We start from the raw sequence: 17,893 nt of genomic DNA on the forward strand, positions 1-17,893 counted from the left end.
CTCCCGTTGCCAAGACAACCTGCCGGCTGAGCCGAGGAGGAGGCGGCAGGGAGGGGGGAGGAGGTGGCTGTGGCTCCTACTGCTTGTTCTTCAGTGATGGAGGGAGGAGGCCAGAGGTGGGTCTCTCTGCTGGGGGTGGAAGCTTCAGGAGCCAGGGCGCCCACCCAGCCTGGCCACTCTCCCCTCCCCCTTCCACAAGGCTCTGGGATTGGCTCCTGGGGTGGCCTCAGGGGGACCCTAATTCAGGCCCAGAGAGCAGGCCCGCCTCGGAGAAGGAGGCAGTCAGCGCTGGGCAGCAGCCCCCATTCAGAAAGCTCAGCGTGGAGTTGGGAGAGCGCGATAGGTACGAGGGAGGGACAGGCTATACGGAAGGGTTAGAGGGTGGCTTCCAGCCAGAACGAGAGGGTCCGGGCAAGGCTGGGGCAGGCGCGTGGCTGTGGGCCCAGAAGCCTGACCCCATCTGACCTCTGCTTTCCCTGACGGCCGCCTCCTAGGCCCCACCCCTCTCCTTCCCCTGGACCCACAGGAGTCAGAGCCTGGGACACTGCTCTTCCAGGGCCACAAGGCCCAGCCCCGCCGCCCAGCTCCAGGGCCACGTCCCTTCCCCGGGCAGAGCCACCTGGGGCGGGAGCCTGTTCAGCCAGCCAGCCCTAAACCATGGGGACTGCAGAGTTAGGGCTCCCTCTGTCGACCCGAAGCGTGTAGCTGTCAAGGTCATTTCTTGCTGAGAGTGATCCTGGCATGTGTGGCGTTGGCTGGGGGTCCAGAGGCCACAGAGGGACGGAGAGCCTTCTCTAGCCCTGCTCCACCTTCACCTCACCTCTGGCCTCATCCCACAGAGAGCCTGCTCTGCTCCTGCCCCTCCTCCTCCTGGGAAGCCCCAGACGCCCCAAGGCCAGCTGCTCGGTCCCCCCCTCCCCCCAATTGCTTGCCTGCCTCCTCATCAGGGAGGGAGGAGAGATGAAGGAAACACCTCCCCCAGAAGCAGGCAACACTGAAGACCAGGTGCCTGTTAGCCCGGCCCCAGGGCGGGTTCCGGGCACCGCGTGGCCATCCCCCAAGGGCTGGTCGCAGCACTAGCGTACCTTTAAGCCCAGGAGTGCGTGAGGCCTTGAGGACGGGCGCTGGGGTTCACCACAGGGGTGCCCGGACAGGAGGTGCCAGGCCCAGCACACCCAGTTCTCGACTTCTTCCCCAGCAAGGTCACGGGTGCCACATGTCCCGGCTGAACAGGCCTCCCGGGGCCTGTAAAATAGGCCCGCTGTCCTGCCCGTCTCACTCCAGTGCCCCTTGCCCCGCCCCAAGCACGAGCCTGCCAGGGAGGGGGAGCACCAGGGATGCCCCCCTGTGCCTCTGCCGCCTAAACATTAACTCCTAAAGGCTGACTAGGGCCCCTCGGCCCAAGGAGAAGAGAACTGCGCCGAGGAATAGAGGGAGGATGAGGGCCTCGAAGACACTTTATCACCATGAGCCTGGAAACCTGTCCCCCTATATCCAGTCACCAGACCCTCTGTCTCCTGGGCCCTAGAGTTCCAGCCCCCAGCATGCTGCCTCAAATCTCAGCCCTGACCGCACAATTGCACCTGCTCACTCCCCTTCCTGCCAAAGCTCAAAGACCAAACTCCAAAATGTGACCACATCACTTCCTGCTGATGCTCTCTGCAAACTCACTTCTGGCCACACTGCTCACCTCCCCCTGAGCACACCCAGACCCACACTCACCTCCCCCTGAGCACACCTGACCCACACTCACCTCCCCCTGAGCACACCCAGACCCACACTCACCTCCCCCTGAGCACACCCAGACCCACACTCACCTCCCCCTGAGCACACTCAGATCCCCTGCTCACCTCCCCCTGAGTACACTCAGACCCACACTCACATTCCCCTGAGCACACTCAGATAGATACCCTACTCACCTCCCCCTGAGCACACCCAGACCCACACTCACCTCCCCCTGAGCTCACCCAGACCCACACTCACCTCCCCCTGAGCACACCTGACCCACACTCACCTCCCCCTGAGCACACCCAGACCCACACTCACCTCCCCCTGAGCACACCTGACCCACACTCACCTCCCCCTGAGCACACCTGACCCACACTCACCTCCCCCTGAGCACACCCAGACCCACACTCACCTCCCCCTGAGCACACCTGACCCACACTCACCTCCCCCTGAGCACACCCAGACCCACACTCACCTCCCCCTGAGCATACCCAGACCCACACTCACCTCCCCCTGAGCACACCCAGACCCACACTCACCTCCCCCTGAGCACACCTGACCCACACTCGCCTCCCCCTGAGCACACCCAGACCCACACTCACCTCCCCCTGAGCATACCCAGACCCACACTCACCTCCCCCTGAGCACACCTGACCCACACTCACCTTCCCCTGAGCACACTCAGATCACTGCTCACCTCCCCCTGAGCACACTCAGATCCCCTGCTCACCTCCCCCTGAGTACACTCAGACCCACACTCACATTCCCCTGAGCACACTCAGATAGATACCCTGCTCACCTCCCCCTGAACACACTCAGATCACTGCTCACCTTCCCCTGAGCACACTCAGATCACTGCTCACCTTCCCCTAAGCACACCCAGACCCACACTCACGTTCCCCTGAGCACACTCAGACCCACACTCACATTCCCCTGGGCACACTCAGATCACTGCTCACCTTCCCCTGAGCACACTCATATCACTGCTCACCCTCCCCTGAGCACACTCAGATCCACTCCCACCCCCCCCCAGCACACTCAGATACAATCTCACCTCCCCCTGAGCACACTCAGATCCACTCTCACCTCCCCCTGAGCACACTCAGATCCACTCTCACCTTCCCCTGAGCACACTCAGATCCACTCCCACCTTCCCCTGAGCACACTCAGATCCACTCCCACCTCCCGCTGAGCACACTCAGATCCACTCTCACCTCCCCCTGAGCAAACTCAGACCCACTCCCACCTTCCCCTGAGCACACTCAGATCCACTCTCACCTCCCCCTGAGCACACTCAGACCCACTCCCACCTTCCCCTGAGCACACTCAGATCCACTCTCACCTCCCGCTGAGCACACTCAGACCCACTCCCACTTTCCCCTGAGCACACTCAGATCCACTCTCACCTCCCGCTGAGCACACTCAGACCCACTCCCACCTTCCCCTGAGCACACTCAGATCCACTCTCACCTCCCGCTGAGCACACTCAGATCCACTCTCACCTCCCACTGAGCACACTCAGACCCACTCCCACCTTCCCCTGAGCACACTCAGATCCACTCTCACCTCCCGCTGAGCACACTCAGACCCACTCCCACCTTCCCCTGAGCACACTCAGACCCACTCCCACCTCCCGCTGAGCACACTCAGACCCACTCTCACCTCCCGCTGAGCACACTCAGATCCACTCTCACCTCCCGCTGAGCACACTCAGACCCACTCCCACCTTCCCCTGAGCACACTCAGACCCACTCTCACCTCCCGCTGAGCACACTCAGACCCACTCTCACCTCCCGCTGAGCACACTCAGATCCACTCCCACCTCCCGCTGAGCACACTCAGACCCACTCCCACCTTCCCCTGAGCACACTCAGACCCACTCTCACCTCCCGCTGAGCACACTCAGATCCACTCTCACCTCCCGCTGAGCACACTCAGACCCACTCCCACCTTCCCCTGAGCACACTCAGATCCACTCTCACCTCCCGCTGAGCACACCTCATATTTTCCCGCCTCAAGGCCGTCTTCTCATGCTGTTTTCGCTCAGTTTTCCCCGTGTGTGCCTTCTCTGCTGGCTGAAATCCTGCTTGTTCTGAAAGATCACGGCAAACCCCAGCACTTCCCACCTGCCTCACCCCATGCACTCTCCCCCTAAGAACCCATCGTGTGTGGGTGGGGAGTGGAGAACCTCCCAGTGAGCATACTCCTGCTCAGGGCAGGAGGATCTAGATGGTAGGGCTCACTGGCTGTGACCGTGGCTGATCTCACATGTCTGCGTTTTGCGCGTGCTCACTCATGACACGGGAATAATCTTATCCCCTAAAGCAGGGGCTCCATGGGAGCCAGCCTTGCATGCTGCCTGGCCATCGCCAGAGCACTGCACATCAGTGTCCTCACTTCCCACAGCTCCCATCTCCTCCTTCACTCTTTGGGGAGGTGCCAGATGCTGCTTTGCTATCTTAGCTGTAAGAGAGAGAGTTCCAGAAGCCCCAGGGGAGAACTGCCTCTTCACGGGTTTACCCCCCACCCCAACTGCTTGACTGGGGACGATGCAATCTTGTCCATCTTTTTAATTAACCGAGGGGCTAGCACAGTGCTTGTACAGTATAGGGAATGGATAAATCCTTGGATGAACTGCTTAGGGCCCGTCCCCACCCAACTACACCTAAGGGTGGAGGGTAAAGGCTGGATTCTGGCTTCTCATCCTGCCCCACTGTGAGGGACTACACTATGACGGACGCCTTTCGGCCTTCTGATGGTTTATTGCCTCAATAAATCCTTATTCTGCATCATGTCCTGTGCTGAGGACGGGGGAGGGGGCACAGACAGGCTATTTCCACATCTGCGGCACTTGCTATCCAGCAGATCCATGGCACAAGCATCAACAGTACAGTCTGGACCAGCTGTGAAATGTGCCAGAGGGCAAGGGCGGTGCGGCCGAGGAGGCCAGCACAGTGGACACTGCTGCTTCCCCCGGAGAGCGGGGAAGCCACGGGGCAGGCAAGGCGACTACGGTCCGGAGGGCACGCTAGGCCGCGGGAACCTCACGAACAGAGACGGACACGCGTGCTTGCTGAATGGCCAGGGCCGCAGTTTGCCAGCGTCTTGAAGAGAGCTATAGGGCTGGGGCTGGGAAGGGCCTTCTCAGGACTGAGCAGGAGCCTGGAAAGCCATGTGCTTGCTAGCGACCGACCGTGTGACAGGACCTGGGTGTGTGGTAGGGTGAGGCAGGCTGAAGAAACGCACATGGTGGAGCAGGGGTGGGTGGTGCGTCAGGAGGCAGAGAGACCGTTTAAAAGCTGTGCAGCGGTTGAGGCACCCGGTGAGGGCTGGCAATGGTGTTCCCGAGGAAGCAGTCGTGGCGAGGGGCTGAGAGTTGAGACCAGACGGCTCAGAGGGACAGCAGGAAGAGCAGGAGAGGATGCCCCTATGAAGAGGAGGCAGGAACGAGAAGGTCGGAGCAGGGGAGGCGGAGAGGGTGAAGGCAGGACAGCGCTGGCAGGCTGAGCGAGGAAAGAGCGTCACAAAGGGTGGTCCTCGCGGCGGCGGGCCCTTGAGGCTGAGGACACCGGGGTCCGAGGCAGGCTTTTTGGCTTGGTGACTGGGAAGCTGCCGCCATGGGGGTCCCAGGGACGGGGGCGGAACGGAATGACATGAGTAGAAGCCAGTTTGCAACCACTAACAAGCGTGGACTCCCCCTCTGACTTCCTGCTTCGGCCCCCCTCTGCCTCATCTGGCCTTTTGGAGGACAGGACAGGGAGGAGAGATCAATATAGAAGCTATTCTTAGCTCGAGTCTTGGTAATCCCAAACAGGCACAGGACCTGAGGCACGCCGCTGCCACCTCCCTCCGCCTGTCACCTCCTCCCTGACACGGACAGGTTCTTCTTGCCCTAAGTCCCCCCTCCCCCCATCCGCACACTTGCTGAGAATCTTCGGGCACACAGACGCAAGCAGGGTGCTGGAGCCAGCAGCGGGCTGGCTGAGGCCAGGGGAAGCCTCCCTCCTACCACACGTTCATGCTTTACACCCCTCACCCCTCCGAGGGCCCTTGATTAGAGACCCACTCTTCCCACCTCTTCCTGTGAGCACCTTGGAAATGGCCAGCTCAGCGGGAATGAGCTGAACAGACACCCCCCACCCCCACCCCCGCCGCCCCGTATGCAGAGGCACCCGGGAAAGAGCCGGTCTCTGCAGAGGCACTAAATGGCGCGGTGAGCCAGGGACCCAAGGCCACACGCAGGCCTGAGACCTGTCAGGCTTGGGCTTGGGGTGGGGCACGGGCACCCTGAGGTGGCACAAGCCTCCAAGCTGCCGTGCTCCCTCACCGTCCCCCAGTCTGTCCCTCTCGGCCAGGTCTCACCTCAAAAAGCAAGCAAGGAAACAGTGAGGGCTTTCTGGAGCGGGCCCCCAGAGGCCTGTCTGTGCTGGGGAGGTCAGAGAGGGAGGGAGGGAGGGCCGAGAAAGGCAGAGAAGAAAGCAGAGGCCAGACAAAGGGCCCGTCCACCTTTGAAGCCGTCTCTAACCCAAGCCAGGGAAGGTGGGGGTGGGTCTGGGAGCCTGGCAGGGGGAGGCGGTCTAGAGTTTTAAAGAATGTCTCAAATTCCTTCGGAAATCAGAGGGATTGTAAGACCTGCCCCTCCCCAACACACTTCCTTCCCAGGCCCCCCAAGTCCAGTCCTCCACACCTGGGGGCACCAACCCTTTGTCCTCAGGTAATTGCTGGGCGTTGCCCCCGAGTTTAAAATCCCATTGATCTTGCCAGTTATCAGCTGTGGCTCCAGACCACCCTCCCCTCACCCCCTCCCCACCCCCCGCTCACCCCCGCCTGAAAGTGCCCCCCGCCCCCCCAGTCTTCACCGGGATTAAGGCTCTTTGTGACTGGGGAGGTGGGGGAGAGGAAAAAAAAGCGACCTGGTACAAAGCAATTATGACAAACTGGAGGGAGAATGTCCTGGGGCCTGGGAACCTCCCTCTGGTCTCAACTGCCCAGAGTTGGGGGTGTGGGGCTCCAGTCCGCACGGAGAGGGGGGTGACCCCTCCCACCGCATCCGCTCACACTCCCCTCTGCTCCCAGTTGGGCTAAACCAGGCCCCTCCACTCCCCCACTGTCCGATGTTTAGGCCCTTCGGAGAAGCGGCGTCTTTCATCTTTTCCTTCTCTTTCCATACCCCGCTCCCCGATGTCTTCTCGGAAAGAGGAAACTGAGGCCGGGGTCCCCGCGCAGCGGAAGGACTGGGAGGGTGTTGCCCTCAGCGCGGACTGGGGCTGGGAGAGACCTGCAGGGGAGGGCCTCCGCCTGGACAAGACTAAAAGCCAGGGCGGAGGGGGCCAGAGCGGCTTTCATGGCCTCCGAGCTCCATCCCGAGGGCGCACCTGGGGCGTCGGGGAAAGCCCCCCCGGGCGCGGGGTCGGGAGGGCCGCCTCTCCCCTCCCCCTGGCCGGCGGCCCCTGGGTGTGCTCCCGCCCTCCGCCGCGGACCTGGGCGGCGAGGGGACACGTTCTGGTCCTCACTCCCCCTTCCGCCCGCCCGCCCGCCCGCGCCCTCCTCCCCCACCCGACCCTCCTCACCGGAAAAAAGCAATCCTGCTCGGCGGGCGGCTGCTGCGCCGGGGCGGGCCTGCTGCCCGGCTGGCCGCCCGCCCGGCCCCAGGCTCGGCCCCAGGGTGTGGGTTCCCTGCGCCCCAACAGGTAGCACGGGACGCGTCAGAAGAGCCAGGAAACCAGAGCCCGTGGCGGGAGGGGTGCCCTGGGCCCCCCCGCGGCGGAGGTCCGCGGGCCTCCGGGCCACCCAGGCCTGCGTGCGCCCCAGGACGCCCCGCCCCGCCCCGCCCCGCCCCGCGCCGCCTGCACCTGCCCGGCCTGGGCGCCGCGCGTCCCCGCGCCTGGGAGCGGCCCGCCGGTCACCAGTGCGGTTTGGGGGTTGGATCCGTCCACCCCTCGCCCCCTCAGATGAGCCGTTTGCAGGAAAATGGTTTTATTCTGGGGCTGGGAGCTGGGGCTAGGGGTGCAGGCCTGGGTAGTGGAATGTGAAGAACGGTCAGCCCTCTTTTTTCTCCCTTTTTCTTTTTTTCCTGAAACAAAAACGAAAGTCCCTTCCCAGGGGCTGGCCAGGAGGAGCTTGGAGGCGGGGGCGGACTGACACCCGGGAGCGGAGTTGAGAGGAGCCACCTCCCCACCGTCTGCCAGGCCTTGAACCTGCTGCCCGCCCCCTCGGCGCAGTGAGTCTGTGTCGTCGGGGCGGGGGTGGGGGACACTACAGCGCCTCTCCTGGGGCCCGCCACACCCCCGGGGCCCATGCCAGCGGCCCCGGAGCGGTCCAGGAGGCGGCCCGAGGCCCGTCCGGCTTGGGCAGCCTGGGCGCGGATGCTTGTTGGTCCTCGGGACCTCCTGGGGGCTCCGGCCGCCCTCCCTCCACCCCAGCCCCGTCTTTGGATCGGGAAGGGGAGGGGACGGGAAGGCTGAGGAGGGACAGCTGCCACCCCGGGGTCCCTGACTACGTCCGGGGCGGAGGCCTCCGCGTGCGCTTGGTCCGGCGGGTGGGGGCCGAGCCCACGAACTCGAACTGCTTCTGCCTCTCGACCTGGTTGGGGAAGGGCAGCTGGCCCTCGTACAGGCGCTTGATGAAGTGGGCCTCCCGCTGGTTCTGGCGGCTGCGGGAGGCCTGGCGCGGCCGGCCCTGCCGCGTGAAGGCCATGAACCAGCCCTCGCGCCGCGCGTTCTGGAAGGCGGTGTAGTTGTTCTCCAGCACGATCTCCGTGAACACGCAGTCTTTGCTTTTCCCGCTGGGCTGCCAGGGCAAGAAGGAGAGGGGGAAGTTTGTCCACCCACCCTTCCCGGCGGCTCTGCCTCCCGGGCCTCTTTTAAGGCCGCGGGGGGCGGGGCGCCCCAGGGTTTCTGCCTGGTGAGGTGGTGCCCTGGCTGGGGCGCTGCGCCGGGGGAGGGGCAGGCTGTGCTTGGAGTCAGACCTGCCCTTAAAGGCAGGCTTGTCGTTTGGAAGTTGTGCACCCGGAGCCAGGCATTCAGCCGGCGGAGCTTCAGTTTACCAGGATGAGACGTAAAGACCTAGGGCAGTGGTTCCCGACCTTCCTAATGCCGCGACCCTTTAATACAGTTCCTCATGTTGTGGTGACCCCCAATGTCATTGTTACAAATTGAACATAATGAAAGCATAGTGATTCATCACAAAAACAATATGTAATTATATATGTGTTTTCCGATGGTCTTAGGCGACCCCTGTGAAAGGGTCGTTCGACCCCCAAAGGGGTCGAGACCCACAGGTTGAGAACCGCTGATTTAGGGGATTGTGTGGTTTCCTGCTTAACCAGTGGGCACTCCTACACAAGAGCGGCCCTCGGTGGGGGGATGGCGTTGCTGGGTGGAGGGGAAGGAGGCACCATGCTCTGATGAAAAGAAGGGGCAAACATTTATGGACACCAACTGTGTTAGAGCCGTACAGGCAGCCCTTAGACCAGTGGTTCTCAACCTTGGCTGCACATTAGAATCACCTGGGAATCTTTAAAATCCCGATTTCTGGGCCTCATCCCCCGGAAATTCTGTTTCTTTGTTATGGGGTGGGGCCACATTAGTAACAAAGAAACAGAATTTCCGGAGGATGAGGCCCAGAAATCAGGATTTTAAAAAGATTCCCAGGTGATTCTAATGTACAGCCAAGGTTGAGAACCACTGCCTTAGACTTTACAGATAACCCTGATGCTATGCCCATTTTTATAGATGATAGCCCGAGGCTTGACAAAAATAAGTAAATATTTGGTGAGAACAGCCAAAACCAGAAGCCAGGATTGACCAATGCTAAAGAAATGGAGTTCTGCTCAACAGTGCTGGACCCACCACCGCGGCGTAGGTTATACTCGCACGCGGTCCCACTAGGTGCACGGTTACGCTAGCAGGTGGTCAGTGTGCATCTCGCTGGCTGGGTCCGTGGAGCCCACTGACCGTGGGGAGCTTCTGACCCTGTCTGAATGCACACTTTCTACCCCAGTTAGCCCTTAACCCGCAACACAGGGGCTGTAACATCATGTAGGTGCTGAAATTCTTACTCACTGAGCTGGGAAATGGCCCCAGGGATCTGAGCAAGGGCCCTGTGGCCCAGGCAGTGTTCTGAGTGCTTGTCAACCCAGCGGGACTCACTGACACGGAGAACAGAGTGACAGTGGTGGGTGAGAGCAGGAGAGTCATGTCCCCCGTCACCCTGCAATGGGGATGCTGCTGGCCCGGGGTTCCCCGCCCCAGGAGGATCCAGTCAAGGGTCTGCTCTCTCCTCCGGCCTCACCTTTCCGATGAGCTTGCCCCTCTTGTTCATGCAGATGTATTTCTCGCTCTCAGCCCCCTTGATGCGCACCCGGCTCCCAAAGGTGTCCGTCTCCACTATGAGCTTGGCTGTCATGAGGGAGAGACTTCTGTCTATGAGGGTTGCAAGCTGAGGGGGTGGAAGCCCCCCCCCCACAACCCACCTGACCTCCGACCTCAGGTGGGGAACACGGGGAGGCCCTGACACAAGACCCTGGACGAACCAGGGGAAGCCGGCCAGGGGTACGGGTGGCCTCAGGTGAGGGCTGGGCCTCACCGAACTTGTTGCCGTCTTCAGCGGTGGCGGAGATGCGACGCCCGGTCACCTGCACGTGCTTGCCGCTGGTCCGGCTGTAGAGCTGGTACTCACGGATCTGCCGCCGGCTCAGCTGGTCGGTCATGGCGCCCTGGTCCCTCACGTACTGGTTAAAATTAGGAGACGGGTGATTCTCCCCCTTTGCGGTTACCAAGGGAAAAATAGTGTCAATTTGCTTTGGGTGACACCACCGCTGGTCCATCCAGGGGTGAGGGGTACAGAGGTGAGTGTGGCAGGGTGGTCCATCCAGGGGTGAGGGGTACAGAGGTGAGTGTGGCAGGGCAGGCCATTTGTCCTGGGAGGTCGCGGTGCAGGGTGAAGGGGGCATATAGCCATGACTTTCTCCGGCCAGTGGGTGAGCCAATCATGGCCTTTCGGCTCCCTGTCCAGCCTGCAGCAGAGAAGTGCTGGCTGAGCAGGCTTGAGGACTCCTGGTGACAGAGTGCAGACTTGGAGTCGTGACTCTGGGAGCTGGAGGGAGCCTGCAGTTCTGTATCTGATCCCCGTATTCTATGGAGGAGGCGCACAGGCCACACGGCTAATTAGAGACAGAACCCTGTCCTGCCTCTTGCGTGGAGCTTGTCACCCCTCCAGAACTCCGGGTGTTGGCTCTGTTAGCCAGGACAGCCAGCTTTCCTCCATCCTCCCCGCTAGCCTTGAAGGACCCACCCCAGCACATGTGCACACACGCACACGCACACGCACACGCAGCGGCCGGTCTGTTCGGGTCACTGGCCAGCATTGCGGGGCTGTAAGACTCTTGTCTCTAGCTCTGCGGGCCCCTGGAAGCATTTCTTAGTAGCCTGTGGGGTCCTGAGCTGTGCCTGCTCCCCTGCCTCTCCCCTGGGTGCTCGGGGGCCCTCAGAGAAGCAGACCCCCTTCCAGTGTTCCTCCCTCCTGCCTGGGTGCGGCACCTCCTTAGTGGAGGGAGGCCAAGGAGTTTCGAAGGTGCTGTCAGCAGTGGTCCAAGGGCTGCTCCCGTGAGGCCATCTGCCTGTGGCACAATGTAACAGAGGCTGGTGGGCATTGTGGCAAGCCATGCTGCCACCCACCTGCTCCTCCAGGCGGGGGGAGGGGCTCTTCCGCCCACACCGCCTGCAAACAAAGGCAGGAGGGTACCTGGCTCTCCTGAGCCGAGGGACCCCTTCCCGCCTCTGCAGCCAGGTGCAGCCTGACTGCCTCCCAGCTGCTGCCACCGCCTCAGCCGGCACCGAAATGCTTCTCTCCAGCTGGACCCCTGGCCTTGCTGGGACAGCCTTTCCCGGGCCCAGTCCCTAAGGCCAACCCTCTGGGCAGAGCTAGACCTGGACGGGCATCTGTTAGGGCCCCGCTCTCCTGGAGGGAAAGGTGGGAGTGTTGGCTTTGAGGAAGGGGAGGCGAGGGAGCAGCCTGAGGCTGACAGTGTGACCTGCCGGGGGTTAACCCTTCGTGCGGCACTGCTCATTTCCAACCAGAGATGTCCGCAGGCCAGGACCCAGCCTAGGAGACCCCAGCCCGCCCCACGCGCCTCCCTCCAAACCCGAGGCCTGAGTCTGGGGCGGGAGACCTGCCTCCCTGCCAGGAGGAGGGGTCTGGCTGGCCCGGGACCCTCGGTGGGGTCCGCCTGCCCCCAGCCCCAGCCGCCTGGCCCAGGTTCAGGCCCTCCGCCCCTCTTGGCGGGCAGCCGCCTCCTGGCCGTCTGTTCCAGGTCAGGAGCAGAGAGGCCCCCCCAGAGCCCCCTCCTCTCCTCATCCCCCTTCAAGCCCTGCACAAAGGCAGCCCCACGCCCCCCCACAGCCCACAGCCCACAAGTCGCTCTCCCCGCGGGACCTTGCCTGTCCCTTTCATGTTCCCGCTGTGGGGAAACTCCCCTTCCAGTGCCGCAGACAGCTGCTTGTCAGCCGGCCCCTCAAGCATGGCTGTGGTCCGGCCTGCGGGGCCCCCTCCAGGGGGGTGCGGGGGCACTTCAAGGGGGAAAGGACAGCTTTGCCACCTTCCCCGAATCCTGAATGGGGCCTCAGCCAGGCCATAAACGCCAGGCCAGGCGCACCATTGTGCTAATTCCCCTTCCAGAACAGGTTGGGCCCACCCCCGCCCCCGCCCGGCCGGCTGGGGGCTTTCTTCTGGCTCTCCCTGGATGTGTGAAGCAAAAGGCCTGGAACGGGGGCTTGAGCAAAAGTGGGAAGGAAAAGGGGGGTGTCTCTCTCTCCCACCCCCCCACTGCTTCAAAGGCAGCCTCTTTCCCTCGCAGAGAAAAGGCCTTACCTTCAAAAAAAGTCCCCACTGGATACGAAGAGAAGCGGCCCCTGGCCTGGGAAAGCCAAGCCGTGTCCCCAGCGCGTTCTGGACCAGTGCATTTTAATAGCTGCACTTTTATGGAGGATCACAAAAAGGGACCAGCCTCGAGCTGCAGCTGGGCAGGGGGAGGTGGGCATGGGGGGCAGGCTTGGGTGGGGGAGCCTGGAGAAACGGACCCTGAATCTCGTCTCAGACAACCCCTTTTGGGTTTGACCCCATTGTGTCTGGAGTCACCTGCCCTGGCTGGGCACTCTGCTCCCATAACCCCCCAGGACAGCACCCCCAGGACACCTGTGTTGGTGGGAGTGCGGTCAGGAATGGAATACACAGGTGGTTTTGCATGGAAACCTGTCCTCTCACGTACAAGCCTCACTTGAGCCATCACCTCCACCCTCTTCCAGCCACTCCCGGCTCCATCCCTCAAGTCTGTGTGGCCTCTGCACCTCGCCTTGGGGTGACCCAGTGTGGAGGGATGCAGAGCGAGGCAGAGACCCCAGGGGGAGCAGGGAGGGTCATGGGAAAGAACACAGATAAAAACCTCAGCCGATCCCCAAATCTGCCGTAGCCCCTTTTCCTGCTCCCCTTCAGAGCTGGCCCCCCTCACACCCCAGAGAGAGGCCAGAACCGGCCTCTGTCCAAAGAAAGGAGGCTGCCCCTCCCCCTTCGGTGGGTGGGAGACATGGGGAGAAGCTGGAAGCTCCCGGGGCAGGTTGCCTACCTGAGTTTGACAGCAGAGAATCAGTAGCTGCAGGCACCTGTGTGGGGACAGGAGGCAGACCCAGATGTGGGTGCCAGCAGCCAGCCCAGGGCGCACCGGGCGCCGCCCCCGCCCCACCCGCCAGTCCGTGTGGGAGTCCCGGTGAGATTAGGGCTGCTGCAGGCTGGAGGTGGCAACAGAACTCCCGTTTGTCTGTCGTTTGTCGGTCAGAAAGGCCGGCACTTACAGAGTGAAGTTGGGCAGCAGGCGGGCGGCTTCCATCGCCGGAGGTTCCTTGGGGCAGTGACACCCCTGCCCCCAGAGTCGGGAGAAGATGTGGGCAGTCCCCAGGGTAGAGTCCCAGAGAAGCCAAGGTCTCTTCAAGGCACAGGTTTTCAGGGGGGAGAGGAGGAGAGTCAGGGGAAGAGGAGGAGAGAGAGAGGGAGGAGGAGGGGGAGGAGGGGGAGGAGGGCGTAATTGGGAGACTGAGGTGTGATGTGTCCACCTTCCTGGCCAGTGAGACTGCAAAGCGGCCACCGGCGGGGCTGCCAACCTCTCGGGGGCTCCCAGCGCAGGGGCTGGGCTGCCGGAGCCTTCTCAATAGGAGGCTGGCCTGTGGGCTCCGACCCCAGCGGGAGTGCCCCTCCTCCCCTCTGGGGGCCAGCTTCTCCCACCCGGGTTTGGTGCCCACTCCCCACGGGTGAGCAGCAGGTATCTGCCTGAGGTGGTGGGATGGGAATTCCCAGAAGCAGCCTCAGAAGGAGGAGCCTCCCTGCAGGGGAGGGGTGGGCTTGGCCAGGACTGCACCGCCACTGCCTGGCTCCCCTACCTGCTCTCTGGCCACTGGGAATGAGGGGGTGACTGTCCTGACTGACAGCCAACAGTGGGTGCCACAGCTTGGGACCAGGGGTGGGAGGAAGGGGCAGCGGGGGCTGGAAGACCCCCATGGAGTGCCGAGAGCTGGCCTGGGGCGGGGACAGAAGAGCTGGCTGCGGGCTGTGGCAGTTCCTCTGAGAGAAGGGGACAGTGGTGCCGGGTGTTGGAGGACCCACGCAGATCACTGGTGGGCGTCGGGGGGCCCATCACTCCTATCCTTCAGGGCAGCAGCCAGTCCTGGAGCCTCTGGGACCTGGGAGAGTGCCCGGCAGCCATGTCTCTGACCAGGGCCCCATCAGTGGGCCCCTATTGCCCCATCCTGCAGATGAGGAAACAGGCACGCTGTTGGTCACCAGCTCAGGGCGACCCAGACCCAGCCAGTGGATGGTGGAACCAGGTTCCCACAGTCCGCACGGGCTGTGTCTGCGTCTCTGCTCAGGGCCCGCCCAGCCCAGCGCGTCCCAACAGCCAGGTCTCCCCTGCTCCTTCCCCACGGAAGGTGGTGATGGCGGCTTCGGAGGGGGCTGGTCCTGGGGGACCTCTGAGGGAAACCCCTCCTTCACTCACACTCAGCTTGGCTCCCGGGGGTCCCCGTGCCCCGAGATGGGAAGAGGGGGAAAGGCTGGGTGTGGATTTATTTACCTGAGAGATGAGTGGGAGGGCAGAGCTCTCCCCTCCAGGCCTTCTCACCTTCCTGAGCCACATCAATCCACAAAGTCGTCTGCCATCCCTGCCCCCACAGACAAGGGGACCCTCCGCCCTGTCCCCCTCAGCACCTGGCTCCCGCCTGGCCCAGGGAGCCCACAGGCCTGAGCTGGCCTGGGGAGGGTGGTGGGAGCCCCACCCCTGCACAGCTGGGGAGTCCAGGCTTGGAATCAAATGGGAAGATGTCAAAACTAGAAAGGCTCTTAGAGCTTCCCCATTCACTGATGCGGCCTCACAGCCAGTCAGTGGTGCGCCGGCGGGGGTGGGGGGGCCAAGGGGGGGCGGCAGAGATGGGGGTGAGTATGGGTGTCCAGACTCAGAACACACCCAGCCTGCCCCCACTCTGCGTTCGCCCAGGCCCAGCCCCCTGAGCATTTCCATTTTCCACATTCCTCCCACCATTTGGGGCCCCATTTAAACTCTGTCTCTTCCATAGACACTTCCCCCATCGACCGCTCCACTTGGACTTGGTGCTGGCTCTGCCCTCGGGGTGCCAGTGCCCTGATGCCCACTCCCCACCAGCCCCAGCTCCCAGGTAGGGTATGAAATGCGCCCTCCTCCTACCTTCCTCCTGAGGAGAGACACAGGGGTTTGGTGTGGGGGGTCAGCAGGGGCACAGAAGTACATAAGGAAGGTGGGTGTGGGGCATCCCACCCAACACTATCTGGGCACAAGGCCTCTGAGCCTGAGCCCCGATTCCTATCAGTGGGGGAAGAGCCTGCTGTCACTGGCCAGCCCCTAGCCCAGCCCGGGTCCCCATGGTAACAGGGGCCAGCAGTCCAGCTTGGCCTTGGGGTTCAGCCAGGGCACTGGTGCCAGGGGGCTCTGGGGCATGGCTTGCTTCACGCTGTGACATCTTCTGCTCCTTGTCCCTTCCCATCCCACACCTGCAGGCTTGGCTTTTACGCAGCTTGCTCCTTTACCGCCACGGAGAGGCCAGTGGTGGCCCCAGCGGGGAGGCAGCATGGAGAGTGGTCCAGGCCTGGCCGCTCTAGGCTGTGGCTGTGTGACCTGTGGCCCGTCCTTCACTCCTCTGGCCTCAGCTTCCCAGTTTATAAAAAGGAAACAACTGCTATGGATGCTGTCAAATTGTCAGCTGGGATGAAGGACATCCCCTGGGAAGCATCAAATATCCTCACAAGAATGGGGGAGGGGAAGGAGACCCTCTTATGTGGTCCAGACTCAGTTTACCTAAATGTTGCCTGACTTTCTCCCTTGACCAGAGGGAGCTGGGAGGAGGGGAGAAGGGCAGGGTTCATTAACATTTATTGGGGGGGGCAGCAGGAGGTGATAGGGGAAGTGAGAAGTAGCCTGGGCTGCACAGTGGTTAATCCTCACTCCCGAGTGACAAGTTCGATCCCCCCAGCTGGGATGTCTCACACCTGTTTGTCCTAACAGCCCAGCTGGTGCAGACACAGCCCACCTGCCGACCTGCCCCTTGCCCTGCTGCTTTGCCCCCACCCACACTTTTCCTGTTGAGACCCAGAGGCGCTGGGGCTGAGGGTGGGGCCGGGGGAAGGGCCCTCAGCAGTGCAGGTAGACCCCATCTTTGCTCTGTGACCCCCACTGCCTGCCCCACAGGGAAGCCAAGCTGGCAACAGGGTAGCTGTTGAGTGCCTTTGTGCCCAGACCCACGGCTGAGCCGAGGACTGGGGAGAAGCCCTGCGAGACTGTGTGCTGCGCCTCCTAGGGCTGCAGTGTCGCAGGCATTTGGGCTCAGTTCTGGCTCCAGCGCCCAGTTTATGAAGCTTTCGAGCGCCGGGTGCTGCCTGCCCCTGCCTCGCACCCACAGGGTGGCTAAAAGCAAGGGCTCTGGGGCCAGACCACCTGGGAGTGGATTCTGGCTCCTCTGCCAGCTGTGTGACTCTCTACACCTGAGAAACAGGGCTAATTACACCCACCTCCAGGCACGGCTGCGAGGGTTACAGGAGCGAGTCCTGTAGGACAGAGCGGTGCCCAGCTCTCAGGGTCATCACTGCAATCGGATCAGTCTTCTTTCTGCCCGAACCTCCAAGCTCGTTCTGCCGCAGGCCCTTTGCACACTCTGTTCCTGCTCCTAGGACTGTCTGCCAGCTCCTCACTTGGCCGGCTGTGTCCTCACTGTCAACCGCTCCCTCTGAGAAACCTCAGATCTCCTTACGAAGTGCTCCTCCACCCTGGAAAGCAGCCCGTTTTACTTCCTCCAACGCACTTGAAAGTAATTGAAATTATGTTGTTGGCTTTTTTTAAATTTAAATTCTTTAAAGTATTACGTAAGTCTCCTTTCCCCCCAGTGACCTCTCCCCGGCCGTTCCCACCCCAGCACATGCCCTTACGGCCCTGCTGTCTGTGTCCATTGGTTATGCTCTGTTGTTGGCTTTCCTTTCCACTGGGCTGTAGGGTACTTGAAGGTGAGGACATTGTCTTGTCCGCCCTGCATCACTGGGGCAGGGAGCCATGGTCAACGCCAGCTGCCCGCCTGGAGCCGGACCTGAACTGTTGTGCCTTTTCATTGATTAATGTGAGGTCAGCGGCCCCGTTCTCATGTGTGGGCCCGTGCTCCCTTCATCCCGTGGGGTGTAGCATACAAGCAGCGGGAAGGCCAGCCCGCCCTCTGCCACCTCAAGAGAATGGCAGAGCCGAGTGGGAGGCCCAGGCCGGGTCGCTGACCTTCGGTGCGGGTGTCCATAGCCCTCCTCTGGGACCCAGATCTGCGGGTCCTGGGAGATGGCAGGGCCAGCTCCCCATCAGCTCACTGCAGGTCTGGCCAGCAGAGGTGCTGGGAGGGGCAGGGGGCAGCCCAGCAGCGGCCCTACAAGTATAACCCGAGTCGGGGGCCATCTGCCTGTCACCATGGATGAACTGGCTCCAAGGAGGCTCTGCAGGCCTGGGAGAGGGCAGGAGGCCAGAGCATGCAGGGCCATCACCCCTTTCCCATCCTCCGTCGGTCTCAGCTCCGAGAGCTGCCCGGGGAGCCTAGCATCGGAGCTGAAAGTGCTCACCTGT

General features: G+C 62.3%; 1 protein-coding gene across 2 annotated transcripts; it reads right to left on the minus strand.

Annotated features, from left to right (window-relative positions):
- Positions 1 to 7,764: 7,764 nt before the first annotated feature.
- On the minus strand, positions 7,765 to 13,609 carry FGF17 (fibroblast growth factor 17; the record flags this gene model as incomplete). 2 transcript variants are annotated; one of them, XM_081093193.1, is made up of 5 exons in its annotated part: positions 7,765 to 8,517; positions 10,021 to 10,127; positions 10,315 to 10,459; positions 13,349 to 13,385; positions 13,575 to 13,609. In XM_081093193.1, the coding sequence occupies 5 exons, from the start codon at positions 13,607 to 13,609 to the stop codon at positions 8,224 to 8,226; spliced, it is 618 nt and encodes a 205-aa protein (XP_080949319.1). In that variant the 3' UTR covers positions 7,765 to 8,223. The 2 variants fall into 2 exon arrangements, with proteins under 2 accessions (XP_080949319.1, XP_080949318.1); XM_081093192.1 differs by having other exon boundaries at positions 10,315 to 10,492.
- Positions 13,610 to 17,893: the final 4,284 nt, after the last annotated feature.

The sequence above is a fragment of the Myotis nattereri genome, assembly GCF_964212035.1.
Source record: "Myotis nattereri genome assembly, chromosome: 5".
Lineage (NCBI taxonomy): Eukaryota > Metazoa > Chordata > Mammalia > Chiroptera > Vespertilionidae > Myotis > Myotis nattereri.